This window comes from Nicotiana sylvestris, chromosome 11, assembly GCF_000393655.2.
Source record: "Nicotiana sylvestris chromosome 11, ASM39365v2, whole genome shotgun sequence".
NCBI lineage: Eukaryota > Viridiplantae > Streptophyta > Magnoliopsida > Solanales > Solanaceae > Nicotiana > Nicotiana sylvestris.
This window is the reverse complement of record NC_091067.1, coordinates 155,037,364-155,060,695: the sequence shown is the minus strand read 5'-3', so window position 1 is coordinate 155,060,695 and position 23,332 is coordinate 155,037,364. Positions and strand designations below refer to the sequence as shown.

At 36.6% G+C, this 23,332-nt stretch overlaps 2 protein-coding genes across 2 annotated transcripts in view; one reads left to right on the top strand and one right to left on the bottom strand.

Annotated features, from left to right (window-relative positions):
• Positions 1-12,338: 12,338 nt before the first annotated feature.
• LOC104210765 (uncharacterized) lies at positions 12,339-15,289 on the top strand. The gene is made up of 3 exons (XM_009759727.2): positions 12,339-12,720; positions 14,295-14,427; positions 14,851-15,289. The coding sequence occupies exons 1-3, from the start codon at positions 12,560-12,562 to the stop codon at positions 14,905-14,907; spliced, it is 351 nt and encodes a 116-aa protein (XP_009758029.1). The 5' UTR covers positions 12,339-12,559; the 3' UTR covers positions 14,908-15,289.
• Positions 15,290-15,589: 300 nt separating this feature from the next.
• Positions 15,590-23,332, bottom strand: part of LOC104210766 (uncharacterized) — a 34,664-nt gene continuing 26,921 nt past the window's right edge. The window contains exons 25-35 of the mRNA XM_070163144.1: positions 23,205-23,303; positions 22,906-23,090; positions 22,355-22,690; positions 20,333-20,486; positions 20,076-20,186; positions 19,376-19,543; positions 18,052-18,133; positions 17,098-17,250; positions 16,903-17,015; positions 16,763-16,822; positions 15,590-16,090 (exon numbers count right to left, since the gene is read on the bottom strand). Coding sequence (XP_070019245.1) covers positions 15,887-16,090; positions 16,763-16,822; positions 16,903-17,015; positions 17,098-17,250; positions 18,052-18,133; positions 19,376-19,543; positions 20,076-20,186; positions 20,333-20,486; positions 22,355-22,690; positions 22,906-23,090; positions 23,205-23,303 — 1,665 coding nt within the window. The 3' untranslated portion in view covers positions 15,590-15,886. The remainder of the gene's footprint in view (positions 16,091-16,762; positions 16,823-16,902; positions 17,016-17,097; positions 17,251-18,051; positions 18,134-19,375; positions 19,544-20,075; positions 20,187-20,332; positions 20,487-22,354; positions 22,691-22,905; positions 23,091-23,204; positions 23,304-23,332) is intronic.

Below are 23,332 nucleotides of genomic sequence, written 5' to 3'. Positions count from 1 at the left end.
CAAAGAACATTCACTGAGTTAGGGGAAACCTATACTGCCGTGTTCCACAAATTAAGGCAGTTAGGCTTGTTGAGTCCTGTTGAGCCCAGATTGCCAAATCCCTTTCCCAAAAATATGGACCACTCGGTAAGCTGTGAGTATTGTTCGGGGGCTCTCGGTCATGATACCGAGAAATGTTGGAAGTTGAAACATGCAGTACAAAATCTTATTGACACCAACAAGATTGAGGTTCAGACACCAGAGGCACCCAACATCAATCAGAACCCGTTGCCGGCACAACTTGAAACCCACATGATTGAGCTAATGCACGAAGGAGGGAAGCTAAAGAAACCCTCACAAACAGTGATGATGATCCGTGTCGGTTCAAAATAAATGTTAACCAGTGGGAAAACGGTGGTATAGTTGGAAAAGGTGGATAACAAGCCAGTTATGGTGTTGGGAAAAGGGTCCAATGAGGCAGATGTACAGTTTGTGGGGTTGAAAGCAAAAATCAACAATTGAATGGCTACTCCTCTTCCTATACGAAGGGAGTCTTGGTAGTGGGCTCTGATTTTCTTTTTTGTTGTCTGGATTATTCCAGGGTTGTAATCCAAATCTTTCTTGTGCTCGCCAAAGTGTGAAACCTTGCTATCCCGTATTTTAATAAAGTGAAAGTTTTTTTCCCTCATTCCTTATTTTGTTTTAATTTTTCTTCTTATTTTTGTCTTCTGAACAGTTCTCTTTCTACTGATTCTAATGACATGGCATGCACGACGGATCTTCAACCTAGTCTAAAAAAAGAAATCAATCAATCTGATTTCGAACTTATAGTACAAGATTGTGATGATAAGTCGGAATACGATGAGGACTAAGCCTTCAGAAAAATTAACAGAGAGTTGAGCCAAGTTGAAAAAAAAAAAGAGCCCAACTCAAATGACACGGAAGCCGTCAATCTAGGGGATGCAGATGACATCAGGGAAGCTAAGATAAGCATCCACATGGAACCAAACATCAGGGAAGAACTAATCAAAGCACTTACTGAATTCAAAACATTTTGCATGGTCATACGACGACATGCCGGGCTTAAGCACCAATCTAGTGGTTCAAAAATTGCCCACTGACCCGGCATTACCCCCCGTCCAGCAAAATTCAGGAAGATCAAAACCAACGTGAGTGGGAAGATTAAGGAAGAAGTGACCAAACAGCTGAATACTAAGGTTATTCGGGCCGCTCGATATCCTGATTGGTGGGCTAATGTGGTGCCAAAAAAAAAAAAAAAAAAGGAAAATCCGAGGTATGTGTTGATCATCGCAATCTAAACAGAGCAAGCCCGACGCTTTATGATCCACAGATATCGAAGGGAAATGCGTCGACATGGCTATCAATTCTGACGCAGTTAAGAGATATTATGATTTCTGGTAATTGTAATTGTTGTTTGTTTGTACTTAGCATTTATCAGAGAATGAAATGACGGAGGCAATTCTTTCTTCTATCCAAACACTTTGACCTTTGCTTCCCCTTTTGAGCCTTATTTACTCTTTCATACCCCTCTTTTGGAATCTGTAATGAAAACGAAAAAAGTAATGATAATAAGAACAAAAGAAAAGTCAAGAAAAAAAAACAAAGGAATGGGAACTACGTTTGACCTGATTCCTCAAAGAAGGATACGTAGGCGCCTCACGGCTCGGTCATAGTGTAACATAGTGTGCATAAGGTAACATATTGTGACAAAATAAAAATCCCCAAGCAAGAAAAACTGGGGCAGAAGTTGGCGCTTGTAATTTTGGCAAGAAAGTTTGATTCCAAGAGTTGTACTATTTTACCCCTAAAAATTATTTTTGAACTTTTGATACCCCCTTCTCCTTTCAGCCATACACAAAAATCCCTATTGATGTCCAAAAAAGACCTCCCGATCAGTATCTGAGAAGTGCTAAGTCAATGCAAATGGAAGTCGGGAATAACACTCTGATCCCCAGCAAAGAAGAAGATCATAAGCTGGAACTGAATTGATAGCCGAAAGAATCCCCAACAGAGAGAGTCATATCGGCAACACTCCAATTCCCAGCTGAAAAATAAAATAAAATGAGAGAGTCTTATCGGTGAAAACCTTCACAGGCACCATAAGGCGACAGGAGTTGAGAGAAATGAGAGAGTCTTATTAGTGAAAACCCCTCGAAGGGCACTATGAGGCGACAAAACAAGATTGGCGGGAAGGATCCGCAAAGAGTTGAGTGCCTGTTTATCCCCAGCAACATGAGGCCGTCTGGAAGGTTGATTGATACAAATAGACTGGGTTGATTAATCCGGAATGCGCGACATGAACGTTGGAATCGGTTATATCATTCAGATAAGTTCTTTTCTTTCCTTTTCCCTAGCATTTGTTCAGAAAGACTTCTTCTTTTTTCTATTTTTTGAAATCATCACTTTTTCATTTCTTGGTTTAAAAGACTTACCTTCCCAGCAGTTTGTTTTTGAAAAGGATTTTCAGAGCTTACTACCAGTTGCCAAAATGATGCAAAGCAAAATGCGAATAGGACACGCCAAAGATAAGGCGATAAAGAGAAAAGAAGTTGGTCGCAAGACCAAATGATGAAAGGGGCCTAGATCCCAATAGGACCAAATTTCCAGGGGAAGTTGGAGAAAAACAGGAAAACAACAGTTGAGAAAATTGTGGACCTAATTCCAAGAGGGCCCCCGACAGATCATCGAGATGTAGGAGCATCCCCAACAGATTTTCGACCAAGTTCCAAGAGGGTCGGACAACATAGAGTGGGGAAGGGAGAAAGGGAAAAAACCATCCCAGTAGGAGTATCATAACCAACCACCGGGTTTTTAAACTAACAAATTTTGTTTGGTTTGAAACAGGTAAATGGAATGGCAGTGAAGACCATAAGGGAAAATGCAAACTGGGGCAGAAAATTTTCTTTTCAGTTAGAAAATTTTCTGGAAATCAGGTACCCATTTGGGGAAGAATAAAGATAGCACCAAGGAAGTGGTCTTTGAACCAGGGTTTCCCCCAACATAATAAGCTTCCAATGGAGGAAGTTGATCCCCAGCAGACAAAACAAAGAGATGACATTTGTGCTCAGAAAAGCAAAGAGCCATTATCCTCCCCAGCAGCTTCCAGAAGAATGAAGCATCGATTTGAAGGGATAAAATTCCCCAGCAGCGTTATCCTCAACAACGTTATCCCAAGAAGATAACACTTTTATCCCCAGCAGTGTTAAGAAAGAAAAAAAAATTGAATTTGAAGGAAGGAAAGAAAGGAGACTCCCCCAGTGGTATTATCCCCAGCAATCAGGCATCCACCTGGAGAACAAGGATGAGTAGTTGAAGTATTAGTAATCAGGCATCCACCTGGAGAACAAGGAAGAGCAATGAAATATCAGAAATCAGGCGTCCACCTGGAGAACAAGGAAGAGCAATGAAAGAAACAGCAATCAGGCATCCACCTGGAGAACAAGGATGAGTAGTTGAAGTATTAGTAATCAGGCATCCACCTGGAGAACAAGGAAGAGCAATGAAATATCAGAAATCAGGCGTCCACCTGGAGAACAAGGAAGAGCAATGAAAGAAACAACAATCAGGCGTCCACCTGGAGAACAAGGATGAAGAAAAGAAATAGCAATCATCTGGAGAACAAGGATGAAGAATTGAATTAACAGTCAGGCGTCCACGTGGAGAACAAGGAAGAACAGTTGAAATATCAGAAGTCAGGCGTCCACCTGGAGAACAAGGAAAAGCATCAAAACTGGGGCAGAAGATTTTCTGCCATGGTCGAAAATTTTCTCAGAAGAACAAGGAAATCAATTCAAGTTTTAAGAGATAGCAAGACAACAAGATTTGGAGAAAAACAGTCGGAGGTAAGACAATTCCAAGATGTTGAAAATGGGATCATCCGCCCTCGAATAGGATATTTGGGTTCATCCACCCTCGAATAGGATATTTTGGGATCATCCGCCCTCGAATAGGATATTCTGGGTTCATCCGCCCTCGAATAGGATATTCTGGGTTCATCCGCCCTCGAATAGGATATTTTGGGTTCATCCGCCCTCGAATAGGATATTCTGGGTTCATCCGCCCTCGAATAGGATATTTTGGGTTCATCCGCCCTCGAATAGGATATATTGGGTTCATCCGCGCTCGAATAGGATATTTGGGTTCATCCGCCCTCGAATAGGATATTCTGGGTTCATCCGCCCTCGAATAGGATATTTTGGGTTCATCCGCCCTCGAATAGGATATTTTGGGTTCATCCGCCCTCGAATAGGATATTTTGGGTTCATCCGCCCTCGAATAGGATATTTTGGGTTCATCCGCCCTCGAATAGGATATTTGGGTTCATCCGCCCTCGAACAGGATATTTTGGGTTCATCCGCCCTCGAATAGGATATTTGGGTTCATCCGCCCTCGAATAGGATATTTTGGGTTCATCCGCCCTCGAATAGGATATATGGGTTCATCCACCCTCGAATAGGATATTTTGGGTTCATCCGCCCTCGAATAGGATATTTTGGGTTCATCCGCCCTCGAATAGGATATTTTGGGTTCATCCGCCCTCGAATAGGATATTTTGGGTTCATCCGCCCTCGAATAGGATATTTGGGTTCATCCGCCCTCGAATAGGATATTTTGGGTTCATCCGCCCTCGAATAGGATATTTCGGGTTCATCCGCCCTCGAATAGGATTTTATTTTTTAAAGTTGTTGAAATCAGGAGCCCCCCCTGAAGAACAGAATGGCGATGTATTGGTTGAAGAGAGGAATGACATTCATTTTTAAAGTTGTTGTTGAAGTTGGGAGCCCGCCCATAGAACAGAGGCATACATTTCAGTCTTTAATTTTCAAGCATTGAACTTGGGAGCCCGCCCAGATAACAGAGGCATACATTTCAAGTCTTTAATTTTCAAGTATTAAAATTGGGAGCCCGCCCAGATAACAGAGGCATACATTTCAAAATCAAGTCAGAGGACAATAAAACAGAGGGTTACAATAGGAATCCCCAGCAGGAAACAATAAAATTCCCCGGCACCGGGAAACAGAAGGTTGCAACAAGAGGTCACAGTACAAACTCAAGTACATGTGTCAAAAGAAGTAAAGCACCGAAAGAAATGCAAGCAGACAAGGAAGCAAGGCAACAAAAACAAATTGTACTCTAGCCTAGCTTCTTGTTTTTTTAAGCACGGTGTAACAAGGAGATCGGTAAGCAGTAGTAATAGCATGCAACAACAGTAACATTGCAGTCCAACGGTAGTCCCAGCTACCAAAATTTCTCGAACTACATTGACCTGATTCCTGTTTAGCCCAGGATATGTAGGAAACCTTTGAAGCAAAGGTTCGGTCAAATCTTTTTCAAAAAAATGCTTCAACGGAGTACTCGGATGGGCAAAAATCGCTCGCTTTATCTTTGCACGAAAACCCTTCGTGTCTCCGGGCAAAGAGGGGCAGCTGTAAGCACGTGATTTTTGCCCTATATGAGAATTACTCCCAAAAAATTCAAAAATAAAATGATTTTTCTTTGGTGTTGTACAATTTTGTGATATTTTGAAGAATTATTTGTATTTGTCTGTGCGTGTTTATTCGCTAAATTAATAAAAAAATACAAAAATATGTCGCATTTTGCATGTAGGATTTAATTCTACAATTGTTAGTAATTAAAATTGTTTTACAAAAATTAAAAAATTACAAAAATAGGCATCGTTTGCATTTTTAGCATTTAATGTCCAAATATACAATTTTATGCTTAATTAATACTTAATTGTGCGTTAATTGTTATTGGGAGTTAATTTGCGCCTTTATAACTTAATTTAGTTCTTAATAATAGTTTAAGTATTTTTATAATTTAGTTTTAGAAAAATAAAAGAAGAAAAGAGAGCGAAAATATAAAGAAAGTCGGAATTGGGCCTCTTCTTCAATTTCAAGCTATAGGCCCAAAAAATGGCCCAATCTTCCCTACGACCCAGTCCATTTCGAACTGGGTCGACCCAGTCCATTAACCCAACACCCCTTCTTCATTTTTGTCCAACACAAAACAAAACCAAAAAAATAAAATAAAAAAATAAAAAGTGAATTATCACTATTAATAGTTTTATTTTTTGTTTTTTTATATATATAAAAAAAATCCGAAAATATTTTATTTTATTTATTATTTTTATTTTAAATATATATATATATATATATATATATATATATATATAGTAATTTCGGAAATGATTTTAAAAAAAATAAAAAAATAAAAAAAAAGTAAAAGAATGTAGAAAATTTAAAAAAAAAGTAAAAAGTTTTAAAAAATTTAAAAGTAAAAGAAGGTTGGAATTAAAAAATAAATATAAAGATATCTGAAAATTTAAAAAATTTAAAGTAATTGAAAGTAGCATTTTTAAAAGAAAAAGAAAAGATAGTGGTTTATTTTTTAAAGAAAAGTTAAATAAAGTGAGATTCTCTTTTAAAAAAAATAAAAAGTGGGATTTTAAATAAGATAAAGTAATTAAAGTTGGAATTTTAAAAATAAAAGTAAATAAAGGTGGGATTTCTTTTTCTAAAAAAATAAAAGCAATTTGTAAGTGGGATTTCTTTTAATTAAAAAAATAATAAAATAATAAAAAACAAATCTGAAAATTTCGAAAATTTTGCTATAAATAGAAGAGAAAATTTAGGAAGAAGTGTGGAAAAAAAGAGAGGAAAAACTAGATAGAGAGAAGAAAAAAAGAGGGGGCGGAGTGAGAAGTATACACCCGATATACATTCTGTATACACTGAATATACAGGGGCAGAATTCATTTTGGAGAGTTTTGAAGTTGAAAAAAAATAGTTACTGCTTCATTGCCTCGCTTAAGATCTGAAATAGTCAGAACCTTCCTGCCTTTTACTTCTTCACTATACTTGGAGTCGTTTATAGTCTCCTGGGTTTTCTGCTATTCCTACTGTACTGGTTTGCGATGTTGCTGAATCTGCTGTTGCTGTGTTATTACTGCTGCTGACTTCTCCTTCTTTTGTTCTTGTACTGCTATTTCCAGGTACACATTTGTACAATCTCGGCTTGAAGCAAAAAATGAAATATTAATCAGGCTTTGTTCCTGTTGAATTCCTCCTGTTTAGATTTGTGGTTGAATATAATTTTTCTTTCTTCGTATAAAGATGTAGTTGAATGATTAATGAATAATGAGGTTGCATATGTATACTTTCTTCATCTAATAATGTTAGTTTAAATTACGGAGAATAATTAATCTGTTTTGATATTATGGTCAATCTCATGTTCTAGTATTATTGAATAACAGAATATAAAATGAAAGCAGTTTTTCTTTGTACAAACTCGATCGCAATTTTCCATTCGCATTAGCCGTAAACTAATAACTAATAAGTTACGTTTTTCAGCATGTAAATAATTAAGAGATTTTCTTTTAGTTTAGAGACGAACTTAATAGAAAATATAGTCATTGTAGGTTTATCCTGTAAAAATAAAAATGAGACGAGCCTCGCCAAATAAAACGTATAGATTGCGGGGCCCTCACAAAATGTATGGTTTAATTAGAATTCGGAAGGACCGTTTAGCGAATTTCACGGTCTTCCCCAAAATAATAACGCGATAGTCTCTTTAGGCGCGTGTTTAATATTTTACTTTCTTAAGCCTGGGTGTGCATTTCATGTGACCCGAATCCAAATCCCAAAACATCAAATAAAACGTGTTCCGGATTGTGGGTGCATTTCATGTAACGCAGTCCAAAGACGTGTTTTAAGCGATGTTCATATTTCTTTTAAAAACAATAATAATAAAGCGGTTAAAAGATAAAATTTGCACATAAGTTCATATTTGTATAAAATCAGACAATCAAGCCGAATATAACAGTTGAGCGACCGTGCTAGAACCACGGAACTCGGGAATGCCTAACACCTTCTCCCGGGTTAACAGAATTCCTTATCCGGATTTTTGGTACGCAGACTGTAATATGGAGTCATTCTTTTCCTCGATTCGGGATTAAAATTGGTGACTTGGGACACCCTAAATCTCCCAAGTGGCGACTCTGAAATAAATAAACCAATCCCGTCTCGATTGTCCTTTAATTGGAAAAACTCCCTTGCACCCTCGCGGGTGCGGAAAAAGGAGGTGTGACAGGTACATATCTACCTGTCCGTCCACCAGCATATCTAGCACATCCCTGATAAGGTGGAGATTATGATGAGCATCGGTCCCTCGGCAGTTCCCACGCCGGAGAATCCACCTAGAAGCTAGAGGGAGAAACGGATAAGCCTCACCAGGTGCAAGTGCTGGTAGAGGTGGCTGCAACGGCATGATCCGCTGTCAGGCCCAAACCTAAGATAAAAGGTTGATGTAAAATTTATGAGTCATTTCGACCATATAGAATTCGGAGAAATGAACAGAGTATTCGAAAATGTTGTCACCTGTAGGAGGGGCAGAAAACCACATATGTCCACCGCTGGGCCCATGCTCGCCCGGCACATGCTCCTATACAGGTATGCGAGAACAGCAGCACCCCAACTGTATTGGGGTAAACCATCCAACTCCTGAAGATGATGGAGAAAGCGCATATTCACTTTACTCCCCGAAGTGTTCGGGAACAAGACACACCCGAAAAGCAGGAGCAGCGCCAACCGCGTGTACCTCTCAATATGGAGATCCTCCGTCTCGCCGGTAATGTCTGGGTGCAAAAATGCCATATGATCTCTGATGGCTGACAAAGCAACGCGACTGCCCCCAGCGTCACCCTGAGGTCTATAACCAGTAAAATGCATCATCATATCCAAAAATTGTGCACGCGTCATGGATCTAATGTACTGGGGCAGTGCTATAGCCCATCCATCTACGCGCAGCCCGTACAAAACCTGAACATCCTCCAGGGTGATGATGGCCTCTCCAGTGGGCAAGTGAAAAGTGTGCGTCTCCGGTCGCCACCGCTCTACCAAAGCCGTGATGAGAGACCAATCAAGCTGCATCCGTCCAAGCTCAAAAATCGTATAGAAATCCGTAGCATGTAGGCGCGCGACTACGCGGGCATGGAAAGGATGCTCCCCGATGAACTCCCATAAATCGTCAGGTCTCCTGGGGAAGAGAGGCTGCATCGATAGCTGTCCCTCCCATACAAATGAGGACCTATGGTCGCCCTGCAACACTAGTAGCTGATCCTCGGCAGGTCCGGGATGCGCAGGCGGAGGAAAGTCCATGTCGTCTACTATAATTTAAACAAAATTAATTGTGTGTGTTAGCTTAATAAATTAAATAATTAATTATGTTTAAAATTGGACTGATTAATTATGTATGGGTTCCAGGCTCGATATTTGAGGCCCGATAGCACCGAGTTATCCTTAATTATTATGCGTGTCAATTTCAACATTTTTAGAATTGTGTGTGTTAGCTTAATAAATTAAATAATTAATTATGTTTACAATTGGACTGAATAATTATGTATGGGTTCCAGGCTCATTTTTTGAGGCCCGGTAGCACCGAGTTATCCTTAATTATTATGCGTGTCAATTTCAATATTTTTAGAATTGTGTCTGTTAGCTTAATAAATTAAATAATTAATTATGTTTACAATTGGACTGAATAATTATGTATGGGTTCCAGGCTCGATTTTTGAGGCTCGGTAGCACCGAGTTATCCTTAATTATTATGCGTGTCAATTTTAACATTTTTAGAATTGTGTGTGCTAGCTTAATAAATTAAATAATTAATTATGTTTACAATTGGACAGAATAATTATGTATGGGTTCCAGGCTCGATATTTGAGTTAATTTTACAACATATAGGAATTTGTTACTTTTGTAAGTTTATTGTTATAATTAAATAATTAATTTTGCAAAGTATAATTGGATAGAGTTTGCAGTTACTACATACTTAAATTACATAGACTCTACGTTAAAAGACTCTACATTTTACTATGCTAAAAGGCTCTATATTTTACAACACTAACAGGCTCTATATTTTAATACAGTAAAAGGCTCTATATTTTACGACGCTAAAAGGCTATTTATTTTACTACGCTAAAAGGTCACTATTACATATAAAAACAACTAACATAAAATACAAATATGAACAACAAACAAAATAAATAATATTAATTTTTTAACAATACAAATAATTTATCAAATTTTAATAATTTTTTGTACCAAAGCTAATAAATCAATCCGGGTATAAATAAGATACAAATTTAAACACAAACATAACACAAATTAACATGGAAACACATTAAACAATACAAATATGCATGTACTATACGAGTTTCGACATAAACAAAATTGAAATACCTCTGATTTAAGTTTTTTAAATTTGATTGAAATCGAATTTTTGCACCCGAAAGAAGGAATCCAAAACTTGTCTTGTATGTGGGACCTACACTCCTTGCTCTTTAGGTGACGGGTGGGGCCCAATTTTTTTTTTTTGAAGTTTGACGTTGACGCGGGAGGGGGGGACCAGCAGAATCGAAGGTTTTTGGTTTCCTTCGGTTCAGTGGTCCAAGGAAGAAGAAGGGGCTATATTTTATTGAAGTTGTTCGCAGTATTATACTGCGTTTTAAGTAAAACGCAGTATAATACTGCGAACAACTTTAATAAAATATAGTTGGGCCCAGCATCTTAGTAAAACGCAGTATAGTACTGTGATTTACAAAAAAAAAAAATTAAACAAAAACGCAGTACTATACTGCGAATTAATTTAACGGCAAAATTTCCGTTAAAGTAATTCGCAGTATAATACTGCGTTTTACTCATTTATGTAACTTTTTTTTAAAGTAGTACAAAAGTGTTTTTTGTCCAAAAAATGATTTAAAAGGTTTCGGACTCGTATAACTGACATGGCTAAATTGTGCGCAAATCACGCTGCCAAGGCGCGTGGATAGTTTTATTTTTATTAAAAAAAATATTAGAAATAGAATAAAATATAAATGAGAAAGAAAAAGAAAAAGAAAAAAGACTTTTCTATTTTTCCCTCCTCTCCCACCTCTCTCGTCTTCCCAACGAACTCCCACCCCTTTCCCGTAATTTTTTTTTCATTTTCTATCCTACTTTCCCTCCCCTTCCCCCTTTCTTTTTCCCTTTCTATTTCCCATTCAATAATTTTTTCTTTTATTTGCTACTCTCCACTCACCTTTCTCGTCCCACCCTCCCTCAATTTCTCTTTAACTAGCACCTCCATCCATTATTGGTTGTCATCATCCCCTTTTCTCTTCTTCTTTCTTTTCCATTTCTTTTCTTCCTTCTATAGTACACCTAATTATAGATTGCAAATGTGAATTGAGAAAAAATTAGGTTGCTCTGATACCGGTGGCATTTAGTGAAATACTTTGAAATAAATGTTAGTTGGCTTCTTGGATGATTTAGATTGGTGGAACAACAATAAATTTTACTGGAAAAAGGTGGGTGGGGGGAGGGGATGTGATTCGGTGGTAGATGATTATGATTTGAATACGAAGCTTTCATGTAAGAGGAAGAAGATGAAAATAACTGAAGTTTGGAGTTGTTGGTGGACTATTGGCTGTGTATAGTGGAGAAAAAGAGAAAGAAAAAGAAATTAAAAATTTTAAGGATTACTTTTTTTAATAATATAGGACCCACAAATCCGCATGTCATGTAATAAAGACCAAATATGTGACATAACATTCATGTCAGAGCGATTGGCGAACACGTTCAATAGAAAGTGTTTATTAGTATCTATTTCGTCAAGTTGGAGTGTTCAAATGAAAAAAATGTAAGTTCATGTATCAGATTTGCTAACTGGTATAAGTTTAAGTGGTCAGGAGACCATTTGGGCATAATTTTATGTTCACTTAGTATTATTGGTGATATATACTACTATTCAATTAGAATTTCGAGTGCATCAACTAAATTTAATATGTAAGCATTAAAATTAATTGAGATAATAGGATTAGTTTACGGACATCAATGAAAGTAAAATTTTTAATTAAGGGTAATTTAGTTAAAATACTTTTTTTCTTCAGGAGTTAGTATTTTCTTAAGGGGTATATCAAAGGCAAAAGTGTCACTTATTATGGATCGAAATGAGTACTACTTTTCTTGAAGTAAATTACTATAAGATTTTTAAAAGAATTAGAGATCTTAACCGTAATTTATTTATTTGACTCTTGGATAGTCAATTTTTTTTCCTTAAGAGACTGTTTTGGTACTGACTGAGTATTTGAGAATATAAGTGACATTTTACTATAAGTAGAATTAAGCTTGAAAGCATAACTATTGGAGTACATGATAATTAGATAATCATGAAAGAATTTGACTATATCTGTTTAAATAAAATTTGGATAATAATGGATAAATAACTAACACATGGCTATTTTTCTTGTAATTAGGACTATAGCGGACTACATAAAAAAGTTTATACTATTGTAAATTGAGAATTGCATTCAAAAGTTTTGAAGAAAAATTAATTTTTTTCTTAGGATTTAGTTCAAACACCTTTTGACAGTAATCGAAAGCTCCTAAACATTGTCGCTTATCAATATTTATTTTTCGGTTTGGATGGATTTTCTAAAAAGAAACCAAATTAATTAAGTTATTTTTTTCTTTATGTCGGATTTTGTCGGTTCTCAAACCAGCCCTACTCACAGGTAAAAATGGCGGCATCGTTGAGATGGGTATTGCAGCTACACAAGGACGTACCAAAAGCAGCAAGATTCTACTCAGAGGGCTTAGATTTCACCATTAATGTCTGTACTCATAGATGGGCCGAGCTCCAATCTGGGCCCCTCAAACTTGCTCTCATGCATTCACCCAGGTCTTTTATTTTTATCTCCCTTTTTCCAATTTTCCTGAATACCCATCTAACCAAACAATTGTTATTTGATCAATTTGTGTTGAAGTTCACATTTTTGGGTTCTGGGGTCGGGTAGTTTAGTGTGGTTATATTTGAAATTTTAGTGGTTTTTGAGAATTTCCTGTATTTTTTCATTTTCTCGGATACCCATGTAATCAGACAGCTGATTTTCGATCAAGATGTGTTAAAGTTCACATTTTGGATTTTGGGGTTGGGTAGTTTAGACTTTAGTGTGGTTATATTTGCAATTTAGTGGTTTTTGAGAATTTCTGTATTTTTTTCATTTTCTTGGACACCCATTTAACCAAACAGTTGATTGTTGATCAAGTTGTGTTAAAGTTCACATTTTTGGGTTCTGGGATTTGAAAGTTAGTTGGTTTTTAAGAATTTCAGGATTTTTTTCCATTGCAGCTGTTTCGCCCCATCCAAAAGGGTAAAATAGCAATAACTTGTTCGATTAATCCTCTAAACATTACAGCTGATGATTATGATCTTTTAGAACCAGCTGTAAGGGATCGATTGGTTTATGGTTTGGAATAACTAGTTCCAGCATAAAATAATACAGTGTTTAATTGGCTGCCTAAAAAGAAAATAATGCAGCTTTGGTTGATGATGTTTAAGGAGATTAACATTGACTCGATTGAATTCTTTTTTCACCTAATGTGCTAGTAATTTTGCTATTGGCATGTCTTTTTAGATCATTGGTTAATATACTTTAAGAAAAAAAAAGAATTTTATCTTTCGTTAGAGTTAGTTGGATAGAAAATCTTTTGTTTTTACATCATAGTGAGTTAAATATTTGCTGTGTTAGCTTTTGATCAAGGAATAACATATGGCCAATTCTGACAGGAAATTTGGTTTAAGAGGAGGAATAATAAAATCAACTCCTATTGGACTAGGCATTGTAGATTAATGATAACAAGATTGGCTTCCAATCATTTCTTTTACTGATGTCAAGGCTACTCAGTGAATCTCCTTTGATAGAGTATAACTCCAGTTCAGTGTGTATTAGGATGATTTGCCATTTGATAGAGTTTGTACTTGTCAAGATAAGGTCGAGTTATGATAAACCTCAACTCTTATGGCGTCACCCTTACAGTCCTGGATATGCCTTCAGCTTCGTCAAGAATTCTGTTTAGTTTGCATTTGAACATATGGTAGCGTAGTTTGATATCATTGGCTTACTGTATTCTGTGGCTTGTATTCAGCTGCTTTTTAAGTCATTGCTCCTCTATCCAATCATCAGATCTTAATATATGATCTCAGGACCCGAGAATGTGTGTGATGGCCCTACGGTCCTTTTTCTTTTTTGTTCTTCTGTCAAAACTTCATTAAGTAGCCGATTGACAATATTGCGTGCAATAGTTTTAAGTTTTAGCCTGCAGCTCAAACTGGCACAACTATGACAATTATCTGTCTTTGCTTACTGATTAAAATTAGTTTGTATCAATTGGTCGCTCTGTTCCTGTTTGTGATTCTGATTTTTTGTTAATGAACATCAGACAACTGGTTAGCTGCTAACTTTAGTTTTACAGTGACGTTGTTGTGCAGAAGGGATACTCATCCCTCCTGTCCTTTACAGTTGCTGATATAAATAACTCAGTTTCTAAGCTATTGGCTTTAGGTGCTGAGTTGGATGGCCCCATCAAATATGAAATCCATGGAAAGGTAACCAAAATTTCATAAGGTTATTCGTCTACTCTTATTGTCGCTTTAAGTCATTAGCATCATTGTTATTGTAGTAATATTATTATTGAATAATCTGAACTATTTATCCTAGTTGCTAGCTGTGCTATTCTGTTTCACGACTCTGGCATTCTTTTTCTTTTTCCTTTTTTAGCATAAAAAGAGATTGCAATTTGATCTGCTGCTCTAAACCATTATAAGTTGAACGGACATAAGTTTCTTTCCCGTGTTATAAAGCTGTGTTATTGCTTAGGATTGGTTCATATCTATATGGTTTGCTTATAGTTGTTAACTGGCAATCTATTACTGGTTTACGCTTGTTGTCTACATATTGATTCAGAATTTTGTGCTGCAATCAGCATTAGTTTACAACCATCATTCATAAACCGTACATGGCTCTTGTAGGTTGCTGCATTGAGGTGTGTGGATGGGCATATGTTGGGTCTTTATGAGCCGTCCTAAGACTTTCTTTGAGAACCACTTGAAGGTAAATAGAATCGCGACTTCTGTTACAAGGCAAAATGGACAAATTTTGCAGTTGGGTATTGTTGAAAGAGAGATTTCAGTCTTGTTTCATGGAAGTGAAGCACTTCACAACAAGAGAGAGGAGAGTCATTAATTGTTTACAGCAAGAGACAAGCCATTACACTAGTTGAATTCTTCTGTATTTGTTTTGATGATCCATTCTGGTTAATTAAACTAAATACTCTCTAGGGACTGTATTCGAACATTCCGAATCATTGTGAAGTATAGAATGAAATCTCTATGGAAAGGATGTAAAAAATAAGGACTGAATGCTGAACCAGTTTCCACCATTTATTATTATTATTATTATTTCTTATCATTAATCTTGTTTTTTTTAAATCTTGTTTCAAAATAGTATTTGAGTTTTAAGTTTTTTCATACTGAAGTTACTAGTAGTTCAATGGATTAATGATATAGAAAAGCACGACATTTTCACTGTTGAGAATTTAACTTTATACATATCAAATGTAACATTAGCAATTCTACCAGTGAGTTCACTTGATCCTCAACTTTTAGATAGTTATCAAAATATAACCTAGCTAATGTGACATCCTAAATAATCATAAATTTTAACTGTTCAAGATCAATAGTCTGAAAATAACAAAAAAGAAAGGATGAGTACACCAAAAAGAGATAATTAGAAATTTCATTGACTCAAAAAATTAGAAGTTACATGATTGATCTCCATGCAATCATATAATAATCATTAATAAATGACTTGTCATTACATTATAGTATAGTAGAGTTCAGCTTTGCTTGACAAGCTCAAGATCTTTTGAATTTCAATTTTTGTTTTTAGCTACCTATCTTCTCTTCCCCATTGGTGAGTGCAGCCTCTAGCAGATTCAATGCAGCTGCAATGGGTTCTGCATTTCGTGCGAAGGGTATCCCTGTCGTCCAGATATTATCACTGAATTCAACTTGAAACTTTGTGCTCTTTTTCGAGGTTTTCTAGGATGTCAATGCATCTCTTGAGCAAAGACTTAGCATGCTCATTCTTTTCCACATCATAGACTTGCATAAACTCGCGGCTGACTGCCACTTCTCCACCAGGCAACTGTCCAGTAGCTTTCAATAAGTTCACCATTTCCAGAAGGCACTCTGAAGCTGCAATGTGCACCTGAGTTTGTGCACGGATAGAATGTTTTAGGTGCACAATCAACTATCAAAAAATATATATATATATATATATATAACTCGATTGAAAAAATATCATCCCCAGAACTAACAAACTGAGCAAGAAACCACAGGATATCCTTTCCTTTCCCTTAAAAAAAATTTCTATGATTGCAAATACTAGTCATAAAAATGTCTGCTATAACTTGATTGAGCTTTTGCCAAATGGATGATGAGATCAGAGTTCATTTCAGCATCACTCACGTTTCTGTTTCAATGCAGAAACTGCTAAATGGTGCTGTGGGAACCTTGTGGGATCAGAAAGGATGTCAAATCCACAAAAAGGTTACTAACTTCTATCACCATAGAATAAGATTGGGGGACCAGAAGATAGGACCGCTGAGAAACAAGTATACAACAGCGATCTATTCTTAATTGATTCTAACCAGCAGGGAAAATTAGCTGAATTGGTGAAGTGAGGAGGATGATATCGCAATTCGCAACTGGCAAAAAGTGAAGGTAGGAAAAGACACCAACATGAAGAGAGCTCCATTCAATGTAACAGCGGACAATCAGGTGTAGATAGTGGACGAGATGAAATAATACTAATGACACATCTGAAAAGGGAATACATTTTCTTTCTGATAAGCTTAACAGTATAGTGAAGATGACATACCTGAGCAATTTTTACTGTTTGTATAATTTCAATTACTTTCACAGAGGTTTTGCAGAACAACTGGAAGTGAGAAGAAGAATTTCAATTAGAATCCAGGTACACCAGTAAGGGCATAAATGTAACTTTGGGATATGAATCACCTCATGAACAAAAGCAATTATGCTGGTATATTGAGAAGTATCCTGAGAATCAACAGTCTCTGTGTGCAGCTTTGAGCATAGCTCCTTAATTGAGGAAAAAACAGACACTTTAACTGCAGAAAGGAAACAAGCATATCAGGACAGGGAAAACTATTACTCTCTTGATAAGGATAAAGAATGTTATGAGGGGCATACCTGCCCATGGAAAGTTAGGTGAAAGTGAAATTAAGAAAAAATCAATCAAGTTCTTCTGCTGTTGAATAATATCAGTTGCGCGTGCTATGTAAATGCTTGCTGTTACACAATTTACTATCTTGTCATGTGCAGAAGAAAAATCCTCGTCGTCTCCTGAAAATTATAAAAAGACATAATCAGATAAATCATTTCTCCATCTTTTCCTTCAGAGACCTATAGGAATCATGTCTCCATCTTTTCCAAGGGTCTACCAGAAACCACCTCTCTACCTTCACAAGGTAGAGATAAGGTCTATGTAAATACCACTCTCCCCAAACCCCACTTGTGGGAATGCGTTGAGTATGTTGTTGTTGAGACCTATAGCCTTTATAAAAATTGTTTTTGGGGTGGGGGGGGGGTGGGGGTTACGGATAAACCCACAAGATAGGTAAAGATGGAAAGTGACTTGCAAAAGTTTATTCAAATTCAAGGTCTAGGCTGATGCACCCAATGCCCAGGGCACAATTGGTACTACAAAAGTTTTTCACCACAATTTGGCAAAAAAACACAAGGAAGCTCTAAAACTAGAACTCCTTTTCCCCCCCACAATGAAGCATGTTGTGATGCTTAGAGGTTCTGTCTTTTTAAGAAAAGGGTACGAGAGGGGAGAGGGCAGCCTAGTGCAGGAAGCTCTCTCTAAGCGCGAGATCCAAAGAAGGGTAGTCTATTATACGCAACCTTACTTTGCATTTCTGCAAGAGGTTATATTAATAAGTACCAAAAGTAAAAGTAACCCAGAGGTTTCACAAAGATATTAACTTGAAGACTTATAATCAACAAGAAAGTTTTGAATGGGCTGAAACTGAAATTTAAAATATTGGACGTAAAATGGATTCAAACACGCTCAAATATGCAACACTACCTATTTTATATCTTTCATGAGGCCAGTAACAAACAAAATAATTCATGCAATACCTTTAATTTGCAGACTGCACATGTCAAATAATTGTGGAAAAGCTTTATTGAAGAAGTCTGGATTATTGAATGCCTTTATAACCTGAAATGAGAGTCGAGCAAAGGAAATAGTATTGATGCCATGAAACACGAGAATGGTAAGACATTTTTCCAAATGATCAAATATTAAACTAGATAACAAAAGGCAGAATTTAGACAATGAAAAAGTGATTTGCTTTCGACCTTAGATTATTTTGTAATGATATGGAAAGCAAGGAACAATGTAAAGATCATCCATATCAGCATCCAACGTATGTACTAAAATCCACCTATCTTGGCCAACTTATATCCTGAAGAGCATTTAATATGCTGTAACTTTCATACAGCAGTATAATATTGGTTCGTTGCTTTTTCAACTATACCTCAACCCAAAGCAAGTTGGAATTGGCTACATGAATCCTCACTGACCATGTTAACTATACCATATGACCTAAAATTTCCTTCGGATAGAGAGCTATCTCTGAAACATTATCCTGAACTCATGATTGAGTAGCAAGGAGTCCTCAAGACTCCCTTTGGCTGAAAATCAGTGCTCCAGCTTAACAATGAAACAAGTGTTCTATTTGAGTGATAGCTTCATCTTTAGTAGATCAAGCTATATCTATCCGGTTATCCACTTCTTGCAGCAGAAAAGTTTCACCTTTAATCCCTTTGGTGTAAATTGCTGAACATTCTAGACATAGATTAAGGTTTTTGAGCATTCTTCAACTCTTGGGGGTCTTTTTTCTGGAAGAGGGATGTGGGAGGGAGTTAAATTCAGCTGAAGGTTTGATGAAAATTAAAGTGCCACAAACTCTACAACACTACAAGCACAAGTTTTAATGAGGATTTGAACCATTATAGAACACACATACTGCTACTGGAGTATATCTATGCAACAAAGACACATATCAGTACCTTTTCAATACCCGCTTCTCAGTAAATTGTTATTTCTATATTTACATTATCTTAGCATTTCTAATGGATTATGGAAGAAGAAGAATGATTTGATAGCAATCAACAATGAAGGTATAAGTCATTTCACTAAGATCTTCAATTTCTTTTTAAGTGGGAATTGGGACTCGAAATTTTGCAAGTCCTAAGACTTTTATTTGACCTTATTACTCCCAAAGGGAAGAAAGTGTTATGTCTTGAAATGACTCTTCCATGTAATCAGTGGTCAAAAAATGAAAATAATTCATTGAAAAATATCCACACAACTGCTGTTAGACATTTCAGGCAAAAAAATTCATGTGCTCCTGCCTGCATGAATAAAGGTGCATAAACATCCAGAGTGCCTATTTACCTGCTCAAGACAGGAGAAAGCTGCTTCACGGTACTTTTTGGCTTTTTTTGTGCATGCAGATAATATGAGACTCAAAATGGCATTTGGAGAGTCAGGATCAGCAGCAGAAATTGCTTTATGACACGACATACAGAGTGAAGATAACGCACAGAGTACTGCATCCTTTCCCTGCAACATATCAACACATTTTCCTGTTAAACATCACTTCTCACAACAATGCAACAATGAACGATACTCGGTACAAGCGTGATGTCCATTCATTCCTAGTGCATGGTCACCAATTGTGAATCCACCTAAATGAGAAGATAAATCTTGTATGCGATCAAGTCATGTACAAGTAGAACTGTGAAAATCTGAATGGAATATTTACTCAAGAAGTATCATAAGCAGTGGGATTACTTTTCACAATATTCTGGAAAAGATTAAAGTGACAGTAATAACAATAAAGCTTAACTAAAACGATCCAGGTGATAAATTAACCCTTCTGGGATTCAAACCACCCTAGAATAATCGTGTCTGACTTGGTATTTGATATCTCAACCCAAACTTTTATCTACCTCAATAATATACTGTAACATGTAGTATTCGAATAAATTTTTTCATTTGGAGTGTACTGATATAGTCAATACACATAGCTTTGGATGGAGAGAACAAGAGGAAACAATTCCAGTTACGCAAAAGAAAAAGTACCAATTCATACCTCCCATAGGCGTCCAGGGATTTCCTTCAAGAGAGATGAGAGCAGAACATGGTGCTGTGAGGATACCACCTCACCAAGGGTGTCACATAGCTTACTGATTGCCTGAGCAGCCTGCATGAGAAAATAAGCAGGATAGTATAACTCCAGAGACTACCCAAAATACCTTTTCTGTTAAGGTGCAAAGGGGGAAAACGCAGATGGTTAAATTTCATGTATTCGTCTAGGTAAAGGAGTGAATATAAGAACATCATTAATACCTTCCGTTTACTAGACCATGAGGATGACATAATTCCTCCACTGATAAGCTCAACGATCTCCCCCAAGTACAATTGAAGAGTAGCCCGTTCACTACTCATATTTTCTTCCCACATTTCTTCGTACAGACCAGAAACAGATTTTTCATCTTCAAATCTGCATAAGATATTTATTGGTGACAACGGATAAGCACTAACAATTGAAAATACAGTTAGGAGCCGCAAATGAGCACGCGGCACAAGCACAAGGTTCAGTTATGCAAATATTGTACAAGTATCAGCATATAAGAAAGGCAAATCCTCAACCCCCTGAAGTAAATTCAGAAAAACAAGAGGAAAAGAAAAGTGGAGGTAGAAAGATCAGTAAGTTTAGAGTTCACATTGACTACATCAGGCTGTTCGGCCACTAGAAGTTCAAGAACTTCATAAATTTTCTTCTAAAAATAACATATAAAAACGTTCGTTAAAAAGGGGTCCTAGATATCTTGTATCATCAAATAGTCATTTCTCTCAGTTGTCAAGCCACATAGCTTCCTTTTTCAATGAGATAAATTGCAAGAACAGCCACAAAGATGAAACATTTGCTAAATTCAATGATCTGATCCATCAGCTAAGAGGCTTGCGACTTGAAAAGAAAAGAGGTGACTTTCAATGTAAGTAGCCAACAAATGAGGCACAGGCTTCAAAACCACAAAGGAAGAAGATATCAGGATTATTTGAATAATATTGCAAATGGACTTCAAACAAGAAGTAATAATGCCACTAATTAACTGGAGCAACACTTGACAACAGAAAACGTATAAATTTTGGTGGAAGAAATAATGAAACAAGAAGGCATATTCTTACAGAGAATTGACAGAAGAAACTGACAGCAAAACCCGCCAGTACCAAAAATTCGCCAAAAAGAGAACAAAGAAACAGTATGTAATAATGACATTAAAAGCAGGTGTTAACCTGACCTCAAGCTAACAAACTTTTCCCAAAGATCAAGACTCTGAGAGGGAGGGGGGGGCAATAAAAATTGCCATTCATGTGAGAATATAGGGTCCTAAGATAATCGGTTCCAAGATATACCAGTTTGAAGGGAGGACTTAAAATTATTTTATGTATTTGAAGCAGATGATAGAATCCACCAAAAGAAAGTTTGAAGCAGAGACTCTAAATTATTCTTTTGTTTGCTATCCTATGCAATCTAAAGGCTTCAGGAATGATTTCTAGCCTTGGTTGTAAATTTTCTAGACATCAGATTTCATTTTTCTTGAGGATGCTAGAGTTAATGTAGTTCTGACAGTTCAAATTTTCAGCTTTGACCACTCTTGCAGAACAGAAATCATGTTGCTTTCTAAGATAAACATTGCAGACTCATTGATTCTAAGAAGACTCATTGATTCTAAGAAGTTCCCTTTAAGAAGAGGAAACTCCTAACATTATAAAAGCTGACATCTCACAGAGGAAATCCACAAGATAGAATCAACACTTGCGATAAATCTATTGTGCAGTAGCAAAAATCTAAGTACGACTCTGAACTTGCAAAAGATTCACATTCAACAAGCCGTAATCAGGCAATAGATGTGCATCATTTGAGCAGTGTCTTAATACAGGGATACTGCCTAACATTTATTCTCTTCTTGTTTAACTCTGAAACCTGATAAGTGTATGTGAAGAAATGAACTTTAAGGAAGAGAGCGATGTTTGGAAACACCAGTCAACTGCTAGACTGTTAGTGGAGCCGCCAACAGGCAATTTCTGTGGGGTAACATAAGTAACAAAGAAACTAAAAGAAAAAACATTTGAGGTGTCAAGAGAAGTTAGCGTTGTCCGAGTACACAAGAACAAGTATAGTTAGAACTTGTTATCACTTCTTGCACCACGGTATCTATCTGTAAAAAATGATGCAAACTTAATTATCAAGAATTTATATATCATCGTGTTATCTTGTTTAAACAAAGAATGGAAATGTAAATATGTACATAAACAGTTACCATCACAGACTATGAAACAGAGAAACGACAGAGAGATTTTGACCTTGACATAAATATAACTGGCACAATCACATCATTGTATCCACCCAAAACATCAGCAGCCGTGGAAAAGTAGCATTTCAATAAAACTGCACATGAAATCTGTTCATTCTTGTCTCCAAGATGTAAAGCAGCAGTGTCTTCAATCAACTTCTGGGCCTGAGAAGGAGTTGCATACTTCAGAACTGTAGCACAAGCATTTGCAAACGCACGTTTTGATGTACCACTTCTTTCCTCCTTGACAGCTTGAAATAGAAGTCTCAGTAGCATGGTTGTAAAAGGTTTGATATTTACACCAACTTTCTGCGCTAACAAGCTTATAAAATTTGCTACACCAACCCTATAAATAGGAGAACAAATAAAGTGAATTAGACTTAAGAACTAGATCAATGGCAGTTGACCTCTAAACAAATGGGAATCTCTTCAATTTTTTAGAACGAAAAGTAAATAATCATTCAAGTGACCCATACGATAGAGAGAACTTGATAAATGCATACAAAAATCCAACCAAATTGCATTTCCCACGTAAATTACCATATGGAACCTGCAATATACCTGGTATTTAATCCAACACCAACACGAACTAACTGAGCGACACGAGGTACCAATAATTCCAATGACTGGGAATCAATAACATCGACACAACGATCAAGAGTTTCCCACATTGGAGAGCCCTTTGCTATTGATATACGGAGGTTTTCAAGCTTTTCTGTTTGTATTCCAACATTTGCTGCGTGCAACTGAGATAAGAGACATGTGGGAAAATATACAAAACGAAAAGAGAAATAAAATTATGTTCCAGACAATAAAAAGTACCAAAGCAGTAAAATCAGAAACCACAGTATTAACCACACCTCAACATAATTTAACCCCTGGTCTTCCAGGCTTGATAAGCTTTCAAGCATGCAGCAAACTAGATCAGGTAGATGTGGCCGAAGTGCAATACCTGCACCCTGCAATTATTGAACAAACTGTTAAAATA